This window comes from Diplotaxodon limnothrissa, linkage group LG16 (genome assembly GCF_057381915.1).
Source record: "Diplotaxodon limnothrissa isolate DT_005_m linkage group LG16, D_limnothrissa_male_GT1.1, whole genome shotgun sequence".
Lineage (NCBI taxonomy): Eukaryota > Metazoa > Chordata > Actinopteri > Cichliformes > Cichlidae > Diplotaxodon > Diplotaxodon limnothrissa.
Genome location: NC_140611.1, coordinates 13715194 through 13734210, shown reverse-complemented (window position 1 = coordinate 13734210; position 19017 = coordinate 13715194). Strand labels below are relative to the sequence as shown.

Genomic DNA, 19017 nt, shown 5'->3' with positions numbered 1-19017 from the left:
GATAAGACCCACCACTGTAGTGTCGTCCGCAAACTTCACAATGATGTTGGAGCTGTTAGTGGCTGTGCAGTCGTAGGTGTAGAGTGAGTATAGGAGAGGGCTCAGTACACACCCCTGTGGAGCACCAGTGTTCAGTGTGACGGGGGATGAGGTGATGCTGCCCAGTCTGACCACTTGGCGTCTGTCAGACAGGAAGCTAAGGATCCAGCTGCAGAGGGAGCTGCTCAGTCCTAGATCCTGCAGTTTCCTGTCCAACTTCGAGGGAACGATGGTATTGAATGCTGAGCTGTAATCTACAAACAGCATTCTCACATACGTGAGAAGAGGATTATGACAAGAGCAGCCTTTCCTTGTCCATGCCTCCCAGCTGAGGCTTTCTGTGCATTCACCGCTAGATGTCCCCACGTGGTCGACATAATGTGGTGCCGACAACTCCATAAGGCAGTGAACGGGTTAAAGCAAGTGGGCGGAGATTCCAGCTGGAAGCAAACCGAGAAAGCAACGCTCAAATCTGGAAAGGAAAATCACAGTTGAGCGCAGTTTTTGTTCATGTAATTTGGGACGGGATTTTTTCCTCTTTTAGCGATCTTTGAGTGGATTTGAAACGAGAGGTGCTATGAAGCTGAAGTGTGAGAGCAGTTGTCAGCTGAGGGTAGAGTAGACGTGGAAGGCTCCAGAGGCGTCAGACACCGAAGCCTGAGTTAAGAGAGCAGATCAACAGGACGGTGCAGAGCGCTGACTCTCACACTTGAAGACAATGGAACTGCTGTCCCTCACCTCACACGGATCATTCACTGTGATGAGCCCCAAACCCGCGTGTCTGTGGATGTGAAATGGTCTAAACACGCCACACTGTTTTGATTTGCACGGATCAGCTGGACTTATTCTGGTGAGCGCGCTGATGGGAGAGTAACACGGTGCCATCGGTTCCCGAAGAGATACGAAGCCGGTGTTTCCCTAAGCCTTTAAAAACACCCACAGGGACACCATGTGGAGCCTCGGGACGTGGATGTTGCAGGCGGCTCTGTGCTGCGTGCTTCTGCAAACAGTGCTGCCCAGTGCCAGAGGTAGGACGCAGGACTGTCTTCTTCTCAGCACAAATCACTGCCTGTTTTTGCAGCGGCCGTTGGGTTGTGTTTGGATCACACACGCGGAGCTGGAGCTCCTCGAAAAAACACTTCGAAGCCTCTGACAGTGATAAATGAAAGGACTACAGGCCCTCGGATAGATAAGGATTATTTTTAACTGTGAATCATGCAAAGCTATTGTGGAAATAAGATTGGAGCAAGATAAGATTTTTTGTTATTTATTCCCCATTCAGTGCCAAGGAAATCAACCTTATGTCACGCTTACCTTTAAATGGCCACACAGTCAGTCAGACAAATGTTTGAAACTATTGATAAATTTAATTAAGAGCTCACAAAGGCCATGATCACTCCAACTGATGTTCAGCTGCTAAATCAGAGCCTCCATGATTTCATATGAACAAGCAGCATGTTAAGAATATTGGCTGAGATTTTCATATCAGTTCTTTTTTTTTTTTTGTTACATCCCCAAAAATCAATGTTTGCATCAGCCTCCAAATTCTGTACTCAGAGTTATTCTAATAAATACGGAAAAGATGGAAATGAGCATCTGTTGAGGGTCTGTTTCCTTGGTCATTAATTTGAAATAGAAGTGCAACCGTGATAGGGATGAAAGTAGAAATCTAGCCTCTGCTCTGTTCCCGTCCCCCCTCAGGTCTCAACATGTGCATGAGTGGCAGTGCTACTTCCTGTGAAGAATGCCTCCTGATTCACCCCAGTTGCGCCTGGTGCGCACAAGAGGTATGGCTTAGTTGATCGATTATTTTCATCATGTACATTTACTTGTACAGGTCCAGTGAAGTGTGGGATGCATTCAGCACTTTTTTTTTTTTTTGACCTTTTGGAAGCAGTATGAGTAATCAGGAATCTGAGATTTGTTGCTTTCTATATGCAGGATTTTGGAAGGGGGCGCAGTCTGACATCACGGTGTGACTTTAGTCAAAACCTGTTGAAGAGAGGCTGTGACGAACACTTCATTGAATACCCAACCAGCAGCATCAACGTCCTGCAGAACATACCCCTAAGTTCAAAAGGGTCTGGGTCAACCCAGTATGATGTGGTCCAGATTATGCCACAGAAGATCTCTCTCAGCCTGCGACCCGGTAAGAATCATAAACATTTCATATTTAGGATACGAGATAACCTTGGAACATTAAAAAAAAAAAAGTAATAAAAGCATCTCTTATAAATAATGCAAAGCTCACTGATTTTTTTCATGCAGGAGACCAGACGTGGTTCAGCCTGCAGGTGCGGCAGGTGGAGGACTACCCGGTGGATCTCTACTACCTGATGGACCTCTCTCTTTCAATGAAAGATGATCTGGACACCATTCGCAACCTGGGCACTAAGCTAGCCCACGAGATGGGCAAGCTCACCAGCAATTTCAGGCTAGGCTTCGGCTCATTTGTGGACAAAAACATGTCCCCGTTCTCCTACATGGCACCAAAGTACCAGGAGAACCCATGCAATGGGTAAGTGGTGGCAAAAGGAATCGAGCTCTATAGCTGTAGGTGAAAGAGATTTACTCTGTGGCCACACTCTGTTTTTGCACCTTTCTGAATCCTGTACTCTGCATCTTTTTTCTTCATATTTAGAAGGCAGATGGAATAATGTAGTTCTTAAAAATGGCCCTAGTACTCCCACGGTCCCCTGGGGCTGGTGATGCAGGCAAACTGAAAGGGAGCAGAAGTGAAAGAGTAGAGAAAGCTGTGGTACACAATGTTTGCCCTGGAGGTGCGGCTAACTCTGTGCGCATCACTTCCCATTTAGGTTATGGCCTGGGCTGTGTGTGTGTGCCATGTTTAGATATTTTTGTGAGTGTGTGTTTGTGCATCAGTCACAAAACAATAAGGCACTTTAGGGAAAAACTAAAGCGATTCCTGCTAAAAGATCTCCCTTCTTTCATAGCTATCCCATTCACTACATTAGAAAGAGTCTACAAGTACTGTATATGAAGTGAATCATAAGATACGCCATATTTAACATTTAAGCTTCTCTTCAACACAAACAAACCGTCAGAGCCAGGATTTATGCCTTTAAAGACACTTATTGTGTTTTTTAATTTCCAAAAATGTAAATAAAATCTTAACATGCAGTGTGTCTGTCACCCTGCACAGGTACAAGCTGTTTCCCAACTGTGTCCCCAGCTTTGGTTTCCGCCACATCCTCTCGCTGACTGACAAAGTGGACCGTTTTAACGAGGAGGTGCAGAAGCAGATGGTATCTCGCAATAGAGACGCACCGGAGGGCGGCTTTGACGCCATCCTTCAGGCTGCTGTTTGTAAGGTGATGATCTTTTTTTTCTTGTAGATGTTTCCATTCGCCCACCCCTTCTGTTCATTTATGACTTCATACTTTTATTATTGGCCTAGCTTACACGTAAGCTTTCCTTTACATGCAGTTAAATGATTTGCTTGTATTCATTTGGCTTATGGTGTAAACTGTATGCAATAACCTGAAGGAAGAGAGGATTATTATTATTATTATTATTATTATTGAGCAGTATTAGGAGATTTATCCAGGACTTCATCATTTCTTTTGTACATGTGCTCAGAGGTTGTTTGTAGAATATGAAATAATTAATGAACCCCACATGTGTGAACTGTTTACGCTAAGATTGCATGTGTACTGTTTGTGAATGGGGCCCTTTTTTAGTAGCAAAATCCAACCGTGTCTTTGTTCTGTGTGAAGCTGATGTACCTGGAGAGAGCCCACACAGGCATGGGGAGAGCATGCCTGTGTGGGCTCTCTCCGCGCAGAGAAGTCTCTGAGCTTGGCTGGGAGTCAATCCTGATGTTAGTGATATTAGTGAACTCAGTTTCTGTTTTACTGTAGCTAGTCTTGCAATTGTTGACTTTGGCAGTGAAAGAAACACATGTAGGCTATGCACTTGTGAGTTAGCATAAACATCACATTGTTTGTATTCTGAGGGGAAGAAAAAGTTGTCCTTCACACATTAGTCCACAGGCGTTTAGATGCTACTGAGAGTCAGGGAGGTCAAATGTTGCGGAGTTGCACTACAACCAGCTCAGTGTTCAATACATAGAAAAAAGTTTCATAAAGTATGTTTGTGTAGTCTTCTATTGCACCCTTTGAAGATTTATTTGTTCACAGTTGGTAACAGGTCTGAGGGACAGCTCCTGTGAGAGCAGCCCCTGTGACAGGCATCCTGCCTATGTGCTTGTTAATTAAAAACATCGGGGGTGGAGATGACAGGAAGTACAGTCTGGTGCAGCTGGTTAAACATGAGGAACTGAGGCAGTTTTTTATTTAGGTTTTTATTTACAAGCAGCATAAATGCTTCCTCTTCTACAGTACATCCACAATAACAGGAAAGGCCACCCATCACACACCTAGATGTAGATATCAGTCTTATGACACAGCTGTGGTTCATCTTCAGAGAGGCCTCTGATAGGTGCATCCACGGTTCTATTGTGCACTGCACAGGGCAAAAAAATGCCGAGCCCTCTTTTGTCATTGGCTGAAAAGCTGTTGTCACGCATCAGTCAGCACTCTGTCAGCGTTCTCGGTGCCCCCGCCTGTTGTTTCCTGTTGATAAAAGCAGAGAAAAGTCTGGCTTGTTGTACAGTAGTGGACTTGGGAGCACATGAGCTGTGTATCATTGCTAAGCTTTACCAGTCTATCAAAGAGTCAGCATCATGTGATTCAGACGTGGGTCACTTGTTCTTCGTGACAATGGAGTTGGAAGATGCGGAGTGAAAACTGACATCCAGCTCAAAACTCCTCTGACGTTTTTCTAATTTCTCTGCACCAACACTTAAATAAGAATCACTGAAGCATAAAAAGGCATCTAACTCAAGGGAGGCCCTTTTCAGCTGTAGCTTAGAGGCATAATGACCATATTATGGCTGCAATTGGCAGCTTGGTATATCTCGGCATGTTTTGCAATGTGTCCTTTAAAAAAAAAAAAGAAGCAAAAGAAGCTGACTGAAGGTCAAAACAATCTAGAGCAAATGAGCACTATCTGAAAATCATGTTTTTAAGAAATAGGAAAAACACTGTCTGCTGAAGCCTCCTCAGGGCTGTGTAGTCTCAAAAAGCAGTTATTATTAAGTAGGAAAATAGCCACAAAAGCTAAAACCATGTTGTACCTCTCTGTAAAGATGCACATTTTAACGTGGGGGTCTGTGGGGATCATTGGACTCAGTCCCATTAGTGGAACGGCACTTTTCAACATTTCTGGGTTGGTTTCTTTTTCAGCCTTGGAAGCTGCTGCTTGGTTCTAATGATGTTGGCGATTTGGATGCTGGTATTTGTTTTTTGTAGCTAGAATTAGCTCCATTAACTTACTCCTCCCATTTACAGGAAAAAATAGGCTGGAGGAAAGAGGCCCTTCACCTGCTGGTGTTCGCCACAGACGATGTACCTCACCTCGCTCTGGACGGCAGGCTCGGTGGACTTGTCCATCCCCACGATGGACAGTGTCACCTCAATGACAACAACGAGTACAGCGCTTCCACAAAGATGGTAAGAAGACTGAAAATGCAAAGTAGTATTCAGGGTTCAGGAATTTTCTGTACTGTGGTTCATATTGCTGGTGTTCAGTAAACGTCAGGTGCTTTTCACTGCAAAGCCCACCCGTGAACAGATGCTGGAATTTGCAGCATTTGGTCACTGAAAGGCAAAAAAAATATGACATGATGAACATCCTGCATACTTTCAAGGCTTTTAGGATAGTTTGCTTCCCTTTTCATGGCCTTCTGTCTCCACCCAGCTTTTAGCCACACTACATTACTAGATTTGAGTACTTCTTTTTTTTCTAACTAATTCAGTAAATAAGTAATTCACTAAGTTCTCAGGTAAGCAGGTAATCACAATAAAATGCTTATTAATGACAAGAGCCCGTGAATGGTCCAAATACACAAACAAACCTGGAAGGTTTTACAGGAGCATGCAGAGATGTGTGTTGTTGTTGTTGTTTTTGTTTGTTGGATTTTAAGCATCCTTGTTCAAATAACAGCTGATGAAGAGCAGTATTGGTATGAGATGCGTTATCCTTCTGACATCAGTGGATTCGTTTCTTATATTCGGTAAAACTGCACAAAGACAGGCTTTCAGACACAAGTTCATTAAGGATTTCTGTAGATGCCAGAAGACTAATGATGTAAACATGGATCAAAATCATGTGAAAGGCACTCGCTTCCATTTAAAGTGGAAATCATTTATTTGTAGCTCTGGTTTATTGACCCCTTAAGACTTTTTGATGCTGTTTCATGGTGAACTATACTCTGTACATATAGAGTTGCCTTGCACACTCCAAATCCTTCTCTCTTATTCCAGGACTATCCTTCTCTGGCGCTTCTCGGGGAGAAACTGGCAGAAAACAACATCTTCCTCAACTTTGCTGTGACAAAAAGGCTGTACGTGATCTACAAGGTACTCTGAATGTTTGTCTATACAAGCTAAAGATCACACATTCTAACAGTATTTAAAATCTTAAACCATCAGTGGTGCCTCCTGTTTTTTTTTCCCCAAAGAATTTTACTGCACTCATCCCAGGGACCACAGTAGAAATCCTTGATCAGGATTCCAAGAATGTCATCCAGCTGATTATCGCAGCCTACAATGTGAGTAATGCAAATCTGTGCAGCTGAGCATCTGCTTTCCCGCTGGTGGGAGTGAGAAACCATAAACCATACCGTAAAAAAACCATAAGCAACGTAATTTGTGTGTTACCGATACGTACGTATACTTAAAGGTAGCCGTGTTACAGGCGCTGTTCGAGGGGGAAAAAGCTTTTGCAGTATGTATTTTTGTATGTTACCATAACGTTTATGTTACCATGTTTATGTTACCTTACGGATTAAATTAAACGTTAAAAATCCTCACGTGTAATGTTTCTGTGTAAATATCTCATATTACAAGTGAAACGCATACGGCTTAAAATCCGGTGCAGCCTGTAAAAGTACAAAATTGATTTTCTTTCTAAAATTAGAGCATGCGGCTTTTAATCAGGTGTGCTCTGTATTCCGGGATTTATGGTACTTCCATGCTTTAAACGCTGCATGGTCGTACTCTCTCCCCCACTCCATCTTATCCATTGTTGATCTGCACACATCTGTTACCATGGACATCACACGCACTTGCGTCATTGTCATTAGACACTCTCACGAACAAAATCACGGTTTAGTAACGCAGTGTGTTTCGGAAAAGTAACAGTAATCCAATTACTTTTTTGCAATAGTAATCCCTTACTTTACTCGTTACTTGAAAAAAGTAGTTGGATGATCCTTTGCTGCCCATCTCTGCTTATATGTTTAATACTTTCCTCTAGTCTTTGAATTATTTTTTGTGAATTACGTGACAGTTCAGTCTCCCCTCTCCTCTAATGAAAGTTAGTCAGCCTTAGATCTACATCAAGTGTCGAGTAAGCAGCGACCTCTGAGGCAGACGAGTGAAACCAACCTAAATTGCAGAAAGTTGTAGTTCCTTTAGCAGCCACTCGAGGCAGGCTCAAAAACCAAGACAGTTTCCATAGACTCCCATTTTAAATTGGCCCAGTTTACAACATTAAAAGCCATGCTAACAGTGTGGTACAAAAAATCATTTTGTTCTCTTCAGTCGCAGGTAGAGTTATCTTAATGCAGGCTTCTCAGAATTGTTCTAATTCATGGGCCAAATTTGATCTGACCAGTAAAAAGAAAACCACAAAAAACAAAAACGAGATTCATATAACATCATTCTATTACTTAGTTTAAACTTGGTTTGGCTGACGTACGAATCTGGATAAAAACTGCGTTGTGGAGTTGTGATGGCAGCGAGGGCTACACTGATACAGAAATGCACATCGTGCTTCCTCCGTGGCCTTTTTATTTAAAGCCAATCATGTCTCCCTGTGCCTCGCTGCTAAACTGGAGCCACAGCCATCTGATTGCTTCTTATTAAACAAACAGCTTTCTGAAACCAGGAAACTGCACCTCATGCTGGGAAGCTTTCCCTAAATATTTTTATGTGTGGGCGAGACAGATTTTTCTTTTCTCTTGGCTGAGTCGGTGCATTCTGAGTGGCAGAAAGTTGTGTCAAATGCACACTTGACATGCTCAGTGTGTAGAAGCAATGCTGAATGAAGCGCTTTTAACTCGGGGCCTGTTAACATTCCAGCTGCCACGTTATATCCACCTCTGAGGTTTGATCGATGGACGGGCTTTCCCAAGCACCGTGAGGTTCCTCCTCAGGTCTGACTGAGGGACAAAGCTGCTTCATGCTGTGATTGTGTTAAGGGTGATGAAAGTGCAAGTGTGCGAGAAAGAGAGAAAGCGAAGGGTCGAATGAAGTCATGCTTATCCATGTGCACCAAAGAACTCTCCTGATTTGTTCCTGGCACTTTTGCATTGCAGCGCTGAATGAACAACTGCAAACTGAGCAGGCAGCTGTGGTATTTCTTGTCCCCACACAAGCCACCTGCATCCATGCACAGCACTTGAGGTTGTGGTGAGATTGGCTATAAAACAGTGTCTAACCAGAGAAATGCTTTCCTCCTGTTTCACTCGGTTTTCCACTTAGATGCTCAACTACTGTTAAAAGTGCAAAAAGTCCTGCTGTTGATGGCGTATTTTACTTGACCTTAAACGTTTCTGTTTTAAACCCTGGGTTTATTACCACATATGACTGAACTCTCCTGGCTGTGTTCTCCTTAGAACATCCGTTCTAAAGTAGAACTGTCAGTGTGGGACCACCCAGAGGACCTCAGCCTTTCCTTCACTGCCACCTGTCAGGATGGAAACCCACTGCCAGGCCTCAGGAAGTGTGCTGACCTGAAGATAGGAGACACTGTGAGTTCTTCTCCACGCTTACCTCATGTTATAAATGTTTCATGTGTCCTGCTGGCCCAGAAAACGTCTGAGTGCTCGCTCACACGCTTTTATTCTCTTGGATTATGAAATTCAGTCTGAGTTTAAAGAGAGAAGCGATTGCTTTTTCTCCATTGGATGCCTGTTTTTGAAGATTTCCCAATGTGTAGATGTTACTTGGGCAGAGCTGCACAGTTACAACAATAACGCAAATCATTCAGACATTTCAAGTCTTTTTATTTTTTCCATCTATGGGAACCAAAAAAACTGCAAAGCCCTTAGTCTTATTTTGAAGGTGAAGTTGCAGATAAGTGTTTCACCACTTGCTTGCTGTTGTGTCGGCCCTTCACAATTCAGCCAGGTCTTTAGATCAGTGTACATACTGAGTGGTGCTCTGAATATAGCGGATTGTCAAACAAATGAAGGTTTTGATTTAGATCTCTGAGCTGCTTTTGCTCTATCTGAATTTGTTTTTTGTTTGTTTGTTTGTTTGTTTGGTTTTTAAAGCATCTCTGCTGCTGTTGGGCGTAAACATCTAGAAGTTGCGGTCACATGATTGGGTGTACATATCATGGCACACCTAATCTATATCTTTCAGTCTAGGCACAGGCACAAACTCACGACTCACATCCTGTTTTCATTTTTGTTTTATTCTGGAAGTTCAGTCGGGAAGTGCCGATTACTATCTCAGCTGGGAAAGTGATGTTTACAGCACCAAAATTACTTGAAAGCAAATGACAAAAGTAGGGAGGAGGAGAGTTTAAACAGCGATGTTATTGACATTGATTGTGCATATCATATGGCAAATGAACTTTAACCTCCTAGGACCTGGCGTCAGCATATGTGGACATCACATTTTGGGTTGTCTAGACTACAATACAAAATTTTGCTCTACAAGGGCCTGATATCTCTTACGAGGACATTATACTGCCACTGTTCTATTGAAATTTTAAACAAATGTCCTCATATGTAGATATCAGACCCTTGTAGAGCAAAATCAGGTAAAAAGATAATTTTTACATTCATCTGGTCCCAGTCAGACCAAATAGCAAAGAGAAATTAAAAATGCATGCCATGAAAGAGTTCGGGTCTTGGGAGGTTAATATCGTCCACATGAAAAAACTGCAAGAATGTCCATATTTGTGCACAAACGTGATTCCTAATCTGTGGAGCTTGTAGCAAAAGGCAGGATAGATGGAAACAGTGTTTGAGAATGTAAGACATTGCACAAAAAATAATGATTTTCAAAGTATTTAAAGTTGCTGGTGTCAGAGTATTATAGAGAGAGACACATCAGTCAGTCCTGAACTGAAATCAATGGGAGAGTTCAGCAACGGCAAAGATGGAGGTTCAAGAGGGGAAAAAGCTTGCAAAACATATTTTAGGGTCAAAGTTAATAAACTTTATATTTCTTATTTTTTTTGTTTTGTTCAGTTTTGACTGGTATTTATCTGCATGGACAGGTAAATGGACTGATTCTTATACAGCACGCCACATTCACACAAGCACTATCTTCTATGCTTTTCTTTTCTTTTTTCAAAGTGCTTTCTAACTAACCCATTCACACACTCTCATACTCCAATGGATGCAAGGATATTTGGCATGCAGACTAGGTGGAGCCAGGGATTGAACCACCAGATCAGTAGATGACCTGCTCTCGCTCCTGAGCTACAGCATGTAGTTAACTGTCCCGAGCCACTTAAAATGACTGAGTACTGTTATTTTTGTTGAAAGTAGGTCATAGCCCAATTTAAGATTTTCCAAAATAAAATCGACAAACCGCAAACAACTACATTAAAAATGCCATCTACGAAAGTATACTTCTTTTCAGCACACTTCAGCTTAATGTGACACAGTTCACAAAGTTAAACACAACCTAAAAAAAGTCCCTGACTGCTTCTGCCAGGGATCGAATTATGTGCAGCAACATGCAGCTCTGATGGAATGGAAAACATTCATTTTGGTTCATGTATTGGAAAAGGTCACTGCTGGCAAATTTGTTTGTTTGTTTGTTTGTTGAAGTATATCATTTCCAGTGTGTGGTATAGTATCTAGGAGGCTGTCTAGGATCGTGTGCATGTTTTGGTTCTTAATGGTTTTTGGTACTCAGCCTGAAACAAAATAGTGGATGTTATGTTAAGGTTTCAAGTGCCAGTATTGTATTTTTATGTTTTTTGTCAATTAAAAAATCGAATTCTTTTCAAAATAGAGGACCCAGTCACCCTAAAATCATCATATTTAATACTTGATGGGTCATACTTGCACTGAGTTCCTGCCTGAATGCGTTCAGCCAGAGGCAGCATCTGCACACTCTTTGCGTCCTACCTGGTAGTTCCTTCTCAGGTTCCACTGCAGACGTCTTAACACCTACGGCCTCTGCCTTTAGTTTAAACTTCAGCAGGTGCACTGCAGTTCAGTTAGTGATATCAGGTGATTGTTGACGGTTACTTGCTGAAATAATAATAAATCTGAGTACACAGCAATGCCAAGTTATGGCAAACGTATTCTATTCTGGCCAAAGTGATATTAATAATTCCTGTCAACACCTAAGCAAACAAGAAAACGCACAGTGGGACCCTCTTGGGGTGACTTCCTGTGAGTTGGAATTGAGACTGGATTCAGTTCACAGTGGATATAGCTGTGGGAAACACATTATGGTTCATCCCCGTCTCTATCCTGTGTTCAGACCAACAGTAGTACTGAAACAAAAACCCAGCTCACCAGTCCCTTACTCAAACTGGACTTTCTGGATTTTCTTCCTACCTGCTAGTAGTACCTGCTGCAGCATGCCCTGTAGCAGGTACTAGACTGAAAAGTTTGTTAAGATTGAGAAGTTTTATTTTCAGTCTTAACTCATCTTAAAGTTAAGACTTTCAGCAATTTTAAGATTATTTAATATAAAAAGAAGATATTATATTGATAAATATACAAAGAATAGAGTGTAATTAAATCTTCCAACAAACTCATGCATACTCATAAATCAATGCCTTTGAGCACTGGTTTGTGGAAACTGCAAACAGTTTCCCTATATATTTATATTATTATATATATTTAAATACAGTGGCAGGGAAGGTTTTTATATAGAGCTTTTATACTCGAGTGCTCAGTGCCCTCAGACATGCTCATATATTCCCAACAATGTCATGATTACCTGCAGATTAAACATGCAACTGTTGGTTTCTGGACAGCTGACAAGAACCAGCTAAACAACAATAACAGCTGGTTATAAGTTTACATTAAGCTTGCTAATGTTAGGCACAAGGGTCCTAAAAATCATACTTTCCCTCAGTTAAACAGTTTGATTACGTTCTCACGTCGCACAGGAGTTTATTCACCAAGTATCAGAGTACAATGTCAGATCCACTTCAAGCTGCTACCCTTCATCTCCTTTCACTGCAAAGGACAAAAGACATGAGCAGGCCTGGCTTGAAATTCCAGTAATTTATTGCTATATTTTTTGCATTTTTTTAGCTGGTGTATGTTTAACCTTTTATAGTCTATGAGAGGTTGTCTCTTATGTTAAGCACTTTGGTATACCGCTGGTTTTTAAATGTGCTCTATAAATAAAGATTGTTGTTGTTGTTGTTGAGCAGTCCTTCTGGGTTAGCTGAAACTTAGCTATCTGGTTATGCCAACCTCAATACTTCATTGTGTTAGTCCACGAACCAGTTTGTGACATTATAGTATTTACATCCATCTTTTATTCTGAGTTAACCAAGGTGAGTTTTTTTTTGTATGTTTGGTGACAACATACAGAGTAATTTTAATGGACTTACACTTTAACATTTTGTGTTACTTATGTGTTTTTCACAGCCTTGCCTTTAGCAGTTGGGGGGTCTTTTCAGGTGACAGGTGGTTACAGTACATCTTAATTGTTTTGAGTTTTGCACTGGGCTCTTCGTGGCAGTCACTTTGTATTCTGTACAGGCCTCAATTGAGATCTGAATCTTTTGAAAATGTTAGCGAGGGGTAGTTTGATACATGCGTCACACAGCGAGACTTCAGCAGGGTAGAATGCTTCTCTGAAAACCCCCTGTGCTCTTCTCTTGGCCACTTTATTTTCCTGGGAAGGTTTTGGGATGGGAATGAGCAGTTTAGGGTCATTGTGTCAGGGGAAAAAAAAACTCAAAACAGTGAATGTAAGGGAGCTCTTGGGTGATGGGGCTTGCTCATGTCTTTTGTCCTTTGCAGTGAAAGGAGATGAAGGGTAGCAGCTTATTCTGCTTGGGGCTACGTTTCCCAGTCTTTACTGAGGGAATGGGCCATTGCAGTGCCCAGGTGTCAGTCACTGGGACCCTGTGAGTCTGTGACGGAGCTTGTCGTCGCATCTCAATGACTTTGCACAAAAGTAGGCATGAGGAGGCCTGTGAAACTGCACAGCATGAAAGAGCGAAGCTGGCAGCAGGAGAAATGCTAGCTGGAGTATAGTTAAAGGAGCATGGTTTTCACTGTTTCATTCACACAACTGCAGGACTGAAAGGGCTCATGCATATGAATGAAAGTCTGTGCTAACATACCACGGGTTCTTTAAAGATTTATTTCCAAATGAGGCAGAAGCATTTGAACCTGGTTATGTGTGGTTTTGTTTGACCATAACCACTGTTTTTATCCCACTTAACTGAATTCAGGCAGTCATAAGAATTCCATCATCAAAACAGAGCTATCCACAGCAACGCTGCTGTGTTTTTCTGCCAGGAAGAAATTCTTGGTGAAACTGTTGGATACAATTTTGTCACTTCCCCATTCTGACTCCCTGCATCTCTCCTTGAATTGGATTAAACGATCAACTACATAGTTTTCTCAGTGAGCTCGGTCTTTCTGCACCCATCTCTCCTAAAGTGCCCTACTACGACTTCCTCTCACATTTTTGCCCATTTCCATTTCAGCTTCATAGTTCTCCTAACAAGCCACATGACTGGGTGAACTGGCCTCCTCGCGACTCACATTTACAGTAAATTTAATTGTGTTCCTCATTAACTTGTTAATGTTAGAGTAGAGGGGCTTTTTGGGCAACATGTGATGTATTCTCTTCCTGTATGCTGGACTAATGTGACAAGCGTTCCTCTGGTGCATTCCCCAATGGTACTGCGTCATATCGTCTTTTTTATCAAGCATCATAAACAAGTGAAGGAACACACAGAACTGGCTATGTAGCTATCTGTAGCAGATGTCACTAATGTCATCCTTTTTCGTTCAACATCATGATACTACCAAAACTAACGTTTGCCAACTCTGGACAGAATCTAGTTTGCTGCCTCTAATATGAAGAGCTGTTTTCACTTGTTTCTTTCTACACTAATTATTTGCTCGCTAAAACGCAACATAATACTAAATAATAATAAAAAGTGTACATTTAAAAAACAAAACAAAACCAAAACTGTATGGTTATCACATACATTGGTTGCCTCTGTAAATGGTTTATGCCTTCATAACAACTCTATGAAGAGTCTGTTTTGTTTTTTCATCACATCCATTTGGAATTTGTTGATGTTTAAAGCTTTAGGCCTTGGGCAAGATGCTAACCCAAAGATTAGCTTGTAGCTTATTATACAGACGAGATGAGAAACTTTACATTGATTGCAAGTTTACATAGCCCTGGACTGCTTGATTTGTGGTTGCTAAAGATGGTTGTACCCCCCCCCCAAGCCTCATCCCTTCACACCAAAACAACACCAACAACCACCACCATCATGTCTCAGTTTCTCTAGCACATATGCAACAGGATAGGTCTCAGGATGAGATGATCCAACTTATTGAGTCATGATACTAATATCATGATACAGATTTGTCCCTTTTGAGGAAGAGGAATCATTCTTTCGAGGCAACATCAAGCGTGACATCATCTCACTTGACCACAGTTTGCTCAAAGCTGCTGCAAGCAAACAGCACTTGCTGGTGTAGCATGCCTTGAATGCCTCCCTAAGTCTCCCAACCGCTTTGCTCCCCCCATGCCTGACAGAGCAAAGGATTGGTGCATTTCTCTTTGTGCGAGACATCAAATTTTCAGGTGCTTCTAGTTAGAGCTTTGAAGCAGAAAATGTTGCATCCCCTCTGGTCAGTTTTCATCTTAAAAACAAAATAGTTAAGAATTTCCAACCCTCTTCTCTCTTTGCCAGCTGCGTGCACTTCAGACTCACTAATCTCTTAGCCTATCAGTGTAAAAGTCAGCAGGGTGTGTTTATCAGATATGGATGTGAACACCTGCCAATTACTGTTGAACTCTGGCTGTTTAAGTCTGTGAAGGTTCTCAGTTATCCAGGTCATCGTAGTCAAAGGAGCTTGCAAAGAAAAGCGTCTGGACTTCTTTAAGTTACTTGAAGACGTAGGTTTATATCTGGGACTCTCCACCATTTGACCTTAGAACTGAAGAAGCTTCTCGGATGAGAGGTGAAACGTCTTCAAGTAACCTAAAGAAGTCCAGACTCTTTTCTTTGCAAGCTCCTCTGGCTGTTTAACTTCATAACTTTTGTTTTTATTTCTGCTCCACAGAACTCAAGGACAGAGCCAAACCACTGGAACACGTATCACTGTCCACTTTGTGCTTCTCTTTATGAGACTCTGTCATACACTTGTACAGTCTCTGGATCATTTAAGTCCAAAAAAACTCTTGTCAACAGGACAATTTTAATCGCAGAGAAAATTGAACTTTACACTGAGCCGACTGTCAGGAGAGTGCCAGAAAAACAGACTTATGTTTGATGATAAAGGCATGCCTGGGGTTTGGTTTCTCTTGTCATAACTTCCTTCCTCAGAGCAATCAAATGGGTGTAGATCTCCTGTCCCAGTTTCTCTGCAACTGAGCTATGTAAATTAGTCTCTGGAGTGAAACAAGCCCACTGATGTAAATATGACACCACGGGGTCATGTGCTGGCTGGCTGGCAACTCACTGTGTTTGATGCAGGGTGGGATCAGGTCATTTGGGAGTAAGGAAACAAAAGCTGAGCAGAGATATCAGAGATAAATAAGGCCTCATGAGGCTGCTACTTTTTAAAAAAAAAGCACATTTGACCATTTGAACCTGACATGAACTTCCAGCGAGTGAACAGGAGGTCAGTTTGTCAGTATTGGTATCTTTCCTTTCTGAGAACATCACTCTGTTTTTTAAGGTCTCGTTCAACGTCAGTGTGGAGGCGAGGAGCTGTCCTCCCCGTGGGACTGACCGCAGATTCACAATCAAGCCGGTGGGCTTTAAAGACCGCCTGGAAGTGGCCGTGGATTACGAGTGTGACTGCGGCTGCAGCCGGAATGCACAAAACAATAGCGTCATCTGCAGCTCCATAGGTATAACTTTAACAATTCATATTTATTTACTACTTTTAAATCTTCATTTATAATCTTCATTTATGATCATGTAAGAGTTTTCATGTTTTTTTTGTTTTTTTTCCCGAACTTCCAAGAAGAATAACTGCTCATCTTTTCTTCCCCTTACTCCACTTGGAAATTTGACTGATAGTGTTGTTTACTGTAAACTAAAGTGTACAGGCCAACATATTCGTGCTGCAGGAAACTAAAGCTTGAAGGAACATGTGGGAATCAGTCCAAAATGACATGACCCCTTTTTACATTCAGTCCTGCCTTTTCTTTAGTTAGATTAAAAAACACGAAATGCAGAGAAACCACTGCTGCGCTGCTTTCTGAAACACTGTTAGGAGGTTAAAGCCATTCATCCAAATGGCTCTCAAACTTAATCTGGCATACATCTTACAGAACTGCCTGCTCCAACCCGTATAATCTGCAGAACAACACAAAAAATAGGTGAGAAGGTGAGAAATGTTCAACATTTCAATCACAAGCATGAGGCAAATAAAGTTTATTTGAATGTGCTAACTTCTGTCATTAGCCAATCAAACTGGGCTATGAAAATCCAGAGAATGAAGCAGTTTTTTGAAAAGCTTGTTAATAATTTTAAAAACAATTATTACGGTCCCCATTAGATGCAGCAATTCTTCCTGAAGTCTCAAATCTTTGCAACTGAAGGTGAGTTGAGGATTTTGGAGAACACAGTTACAGTGGCTAGCTTGGCCAAACCAGATTTGGCTAGCCTGGTTTATACACATTGTGAGTTGTCATTAGCATGTTTGGGAGTAACTGGTTATTGTTATGACAGTTACACCAGTAAAGATGGTCCCAGATGTCAGGCATGTCAGGTGTTAAAACACAGGGACCAATTGGTTGTTTCTGATATATTGTTTGCTTTATGCTAATGCCTGTAAGCTAACAAAGAACATCAATGGAAATCTAAGCGAACATTCAAATGTGACAAAATAATTCCTCAGTATAACTTAAAAGTAGACCCTTTAAGCTCATTTCCAGCTCCATATTTTTAGTAGCTTTGCATTCACTAATATAAGTAATACCTAAGATATCTTGTTCTGTTCATTCTTTTTCTGAAACAAGCTGTTTTAGCTTTTAAACTTTCCTTTAATTTTAACCTTTCTCTGATTAGCAGTAGCTCCTCGCACACAGTGCATTTCAACAGCAGGTCGGTGGCGCTTCTGCTCTCACAGCCAAAGCCGTGTGCCTGAGATGACCATGGGGTACACCATTAAAAACTTCTGCTCTCACTGACCTTATACAGAGCAAGAGTAGAAAAGAACTCGGAGTCTCAGTGTGTGGAGCCATCTTAGCTTTTGGTTGTACATATGCTGACCTCATTATTTGAATCTGACTATGTTTAATATGAGCAGTCATGACTGTAACTGTGTGTGTGTGTGTAACAGAAATGAAGGAAAAGTGAAGTTAAAGAAACCTTTTCCTTGCAGGTACTTATAACTGTGGGACTTGCCAATGTGAGCCCGGCTACCTGGGTGCCCGCTGTGAATGCCAGGAGGGTGAGACAAGCAACATGTTTCTCAGCGCCTGCCGGGAATCCGAGGGCAAACAGATCTGCAGTGGACGAGGCGAGTGCAGCTGCAACCAGTGCCTGTGCTATGAATCGGAGTTCGGAAAGATCTACGGCAGCTTCTGCGAGTGCGACGACTTCTCCTGTGCTCGACACAAAGGCATCCTCTGCTCAGGTAGGAAGACCTCCGACATATTCCTTCGAGGATCGTGCTTGCAGGGTGATGTTAGGGTAATTCTTGTATGTGATTCTGTGGAGTTTCTGTACTTGTCATGAAGGAGTAGTTTGAGCTAAAGCTGGCGAGAGACCACACCTCAGAGGGCACTGAACAGGAACACATCAAGACTCTTTAGATCTGAGATGCTTGTTGTGGGTTGGGTAATCCACATTAACAATAGTGAGTCACGTCCCATGCCTGCTCTGGGTGTGTCTTGGTAATTTGACCTTGTCCTGACTGCATTGAAACCAACCCAGCTTTTCTGGGTAAACTCAAACAGTCACCTGCAGAGCTGCTCTCTTTACTCACCAAACTAGATCAAAGGAGCAGCTGCAAAAGTAATGGGTCTAATGTTCATCTCCTGTTTTCTTTGCCGTCTGCCTCTGGGGGCGTGTCTGTTGAAAAGATTCAGTACATGTTTTCTGTTGGTGTGGAAAAAGGAAACCAATGCGTGCAACAAAACAGCAGTTCCTGTAGTAGCCACATAAAGGAAACCAAGTCAACTACCGTAGACTACTTTGTTAAAATGCCCAACTTGGGCCACCATTATTGACGTGAGTGAACCTGGACCTCTCATTGATTTCCAGTGTTGGTGCCTTTTGGAGCATTTTTAATGTAATTATCTGGGGTGACCACTTTGTGGTACAAACCATTCAAAAAGGGGGATATTGGTGATGTTACGATGGCCATGTGAATTTTCTATATCTACCTACCTAACAGTTAATGACTACAGCCTACTAACCAGCCTTGCTATCCTTAGCTGATAATTTGGTAACCATGCTTTTGTCCAGATATAGTTACTTTTGACCCCAGAAAAATTACTCTTGCTCCCATTTGGTGATCATCTCACCTGTAGCCATAATAGGAAGTTTTGAAACCTCTGTATACATCATTAAATAGAATAAGTTCCAGGCTTTTTCCAAGCCCTATTAAACTGTGTAGACAGAGATCACCCTCACTAACATCTGATGCTTATTCTGGCCGCAGGCCTGAAATATGACAGAAACATCTGAGTTTAGAAAAGAGGACCAGTGGTCCTCTGGTAGGTGTCCAAGGGGTAA

The 19017-nt window shown here is 42.0% G+C and overlaps 1 protein-coding gene across 1 annotated transcript in view; it reads left to right on the top strand.

The window, feature by feature from the left end:
- Positions 1-492: 492 nt before the first annotated feature.
- Positions 493-19017, top strand: part of itgb5 (integrin, beta 5) — a 40491-nt gene continuing 21966 nt past the window's right edge. The window contains exons 1-11 of the mRNA XM_085373866.1: positions 493-1067; positions 1741-1826; positions 1981-2188; positions 2308-2557; positions 3203-3371; positions 5412-5573; positions 6387-6482; positions 6584-6673; positions 8744-8878; positions 16004-16178; positions 17660-17914. Coding sequence (XP_085229992.1) covers positions 989-1067; positions 1741-1826; positions 1981-2188; positions 2308-2557; positions 3203-3371; positions 5412-5573; positions 6387-6482; positions 6584-6673; positions 8744-8878; positions 16004-16178; positions 17660-17914 — 1705 coding nt within the window. The 5' untranslated portion in view covers positions 493-988. The remainder of the gene's footprint in view (positions 1068-1740; positions 1827-1980; positions 2189-2307; positions 2558-3202; positions 3372-5411; positions 5574-6386; positions 6483-6583; positions 6674-8743; positions 8879-16003; positions 16179-17659; positions 17915-19017) is intronic.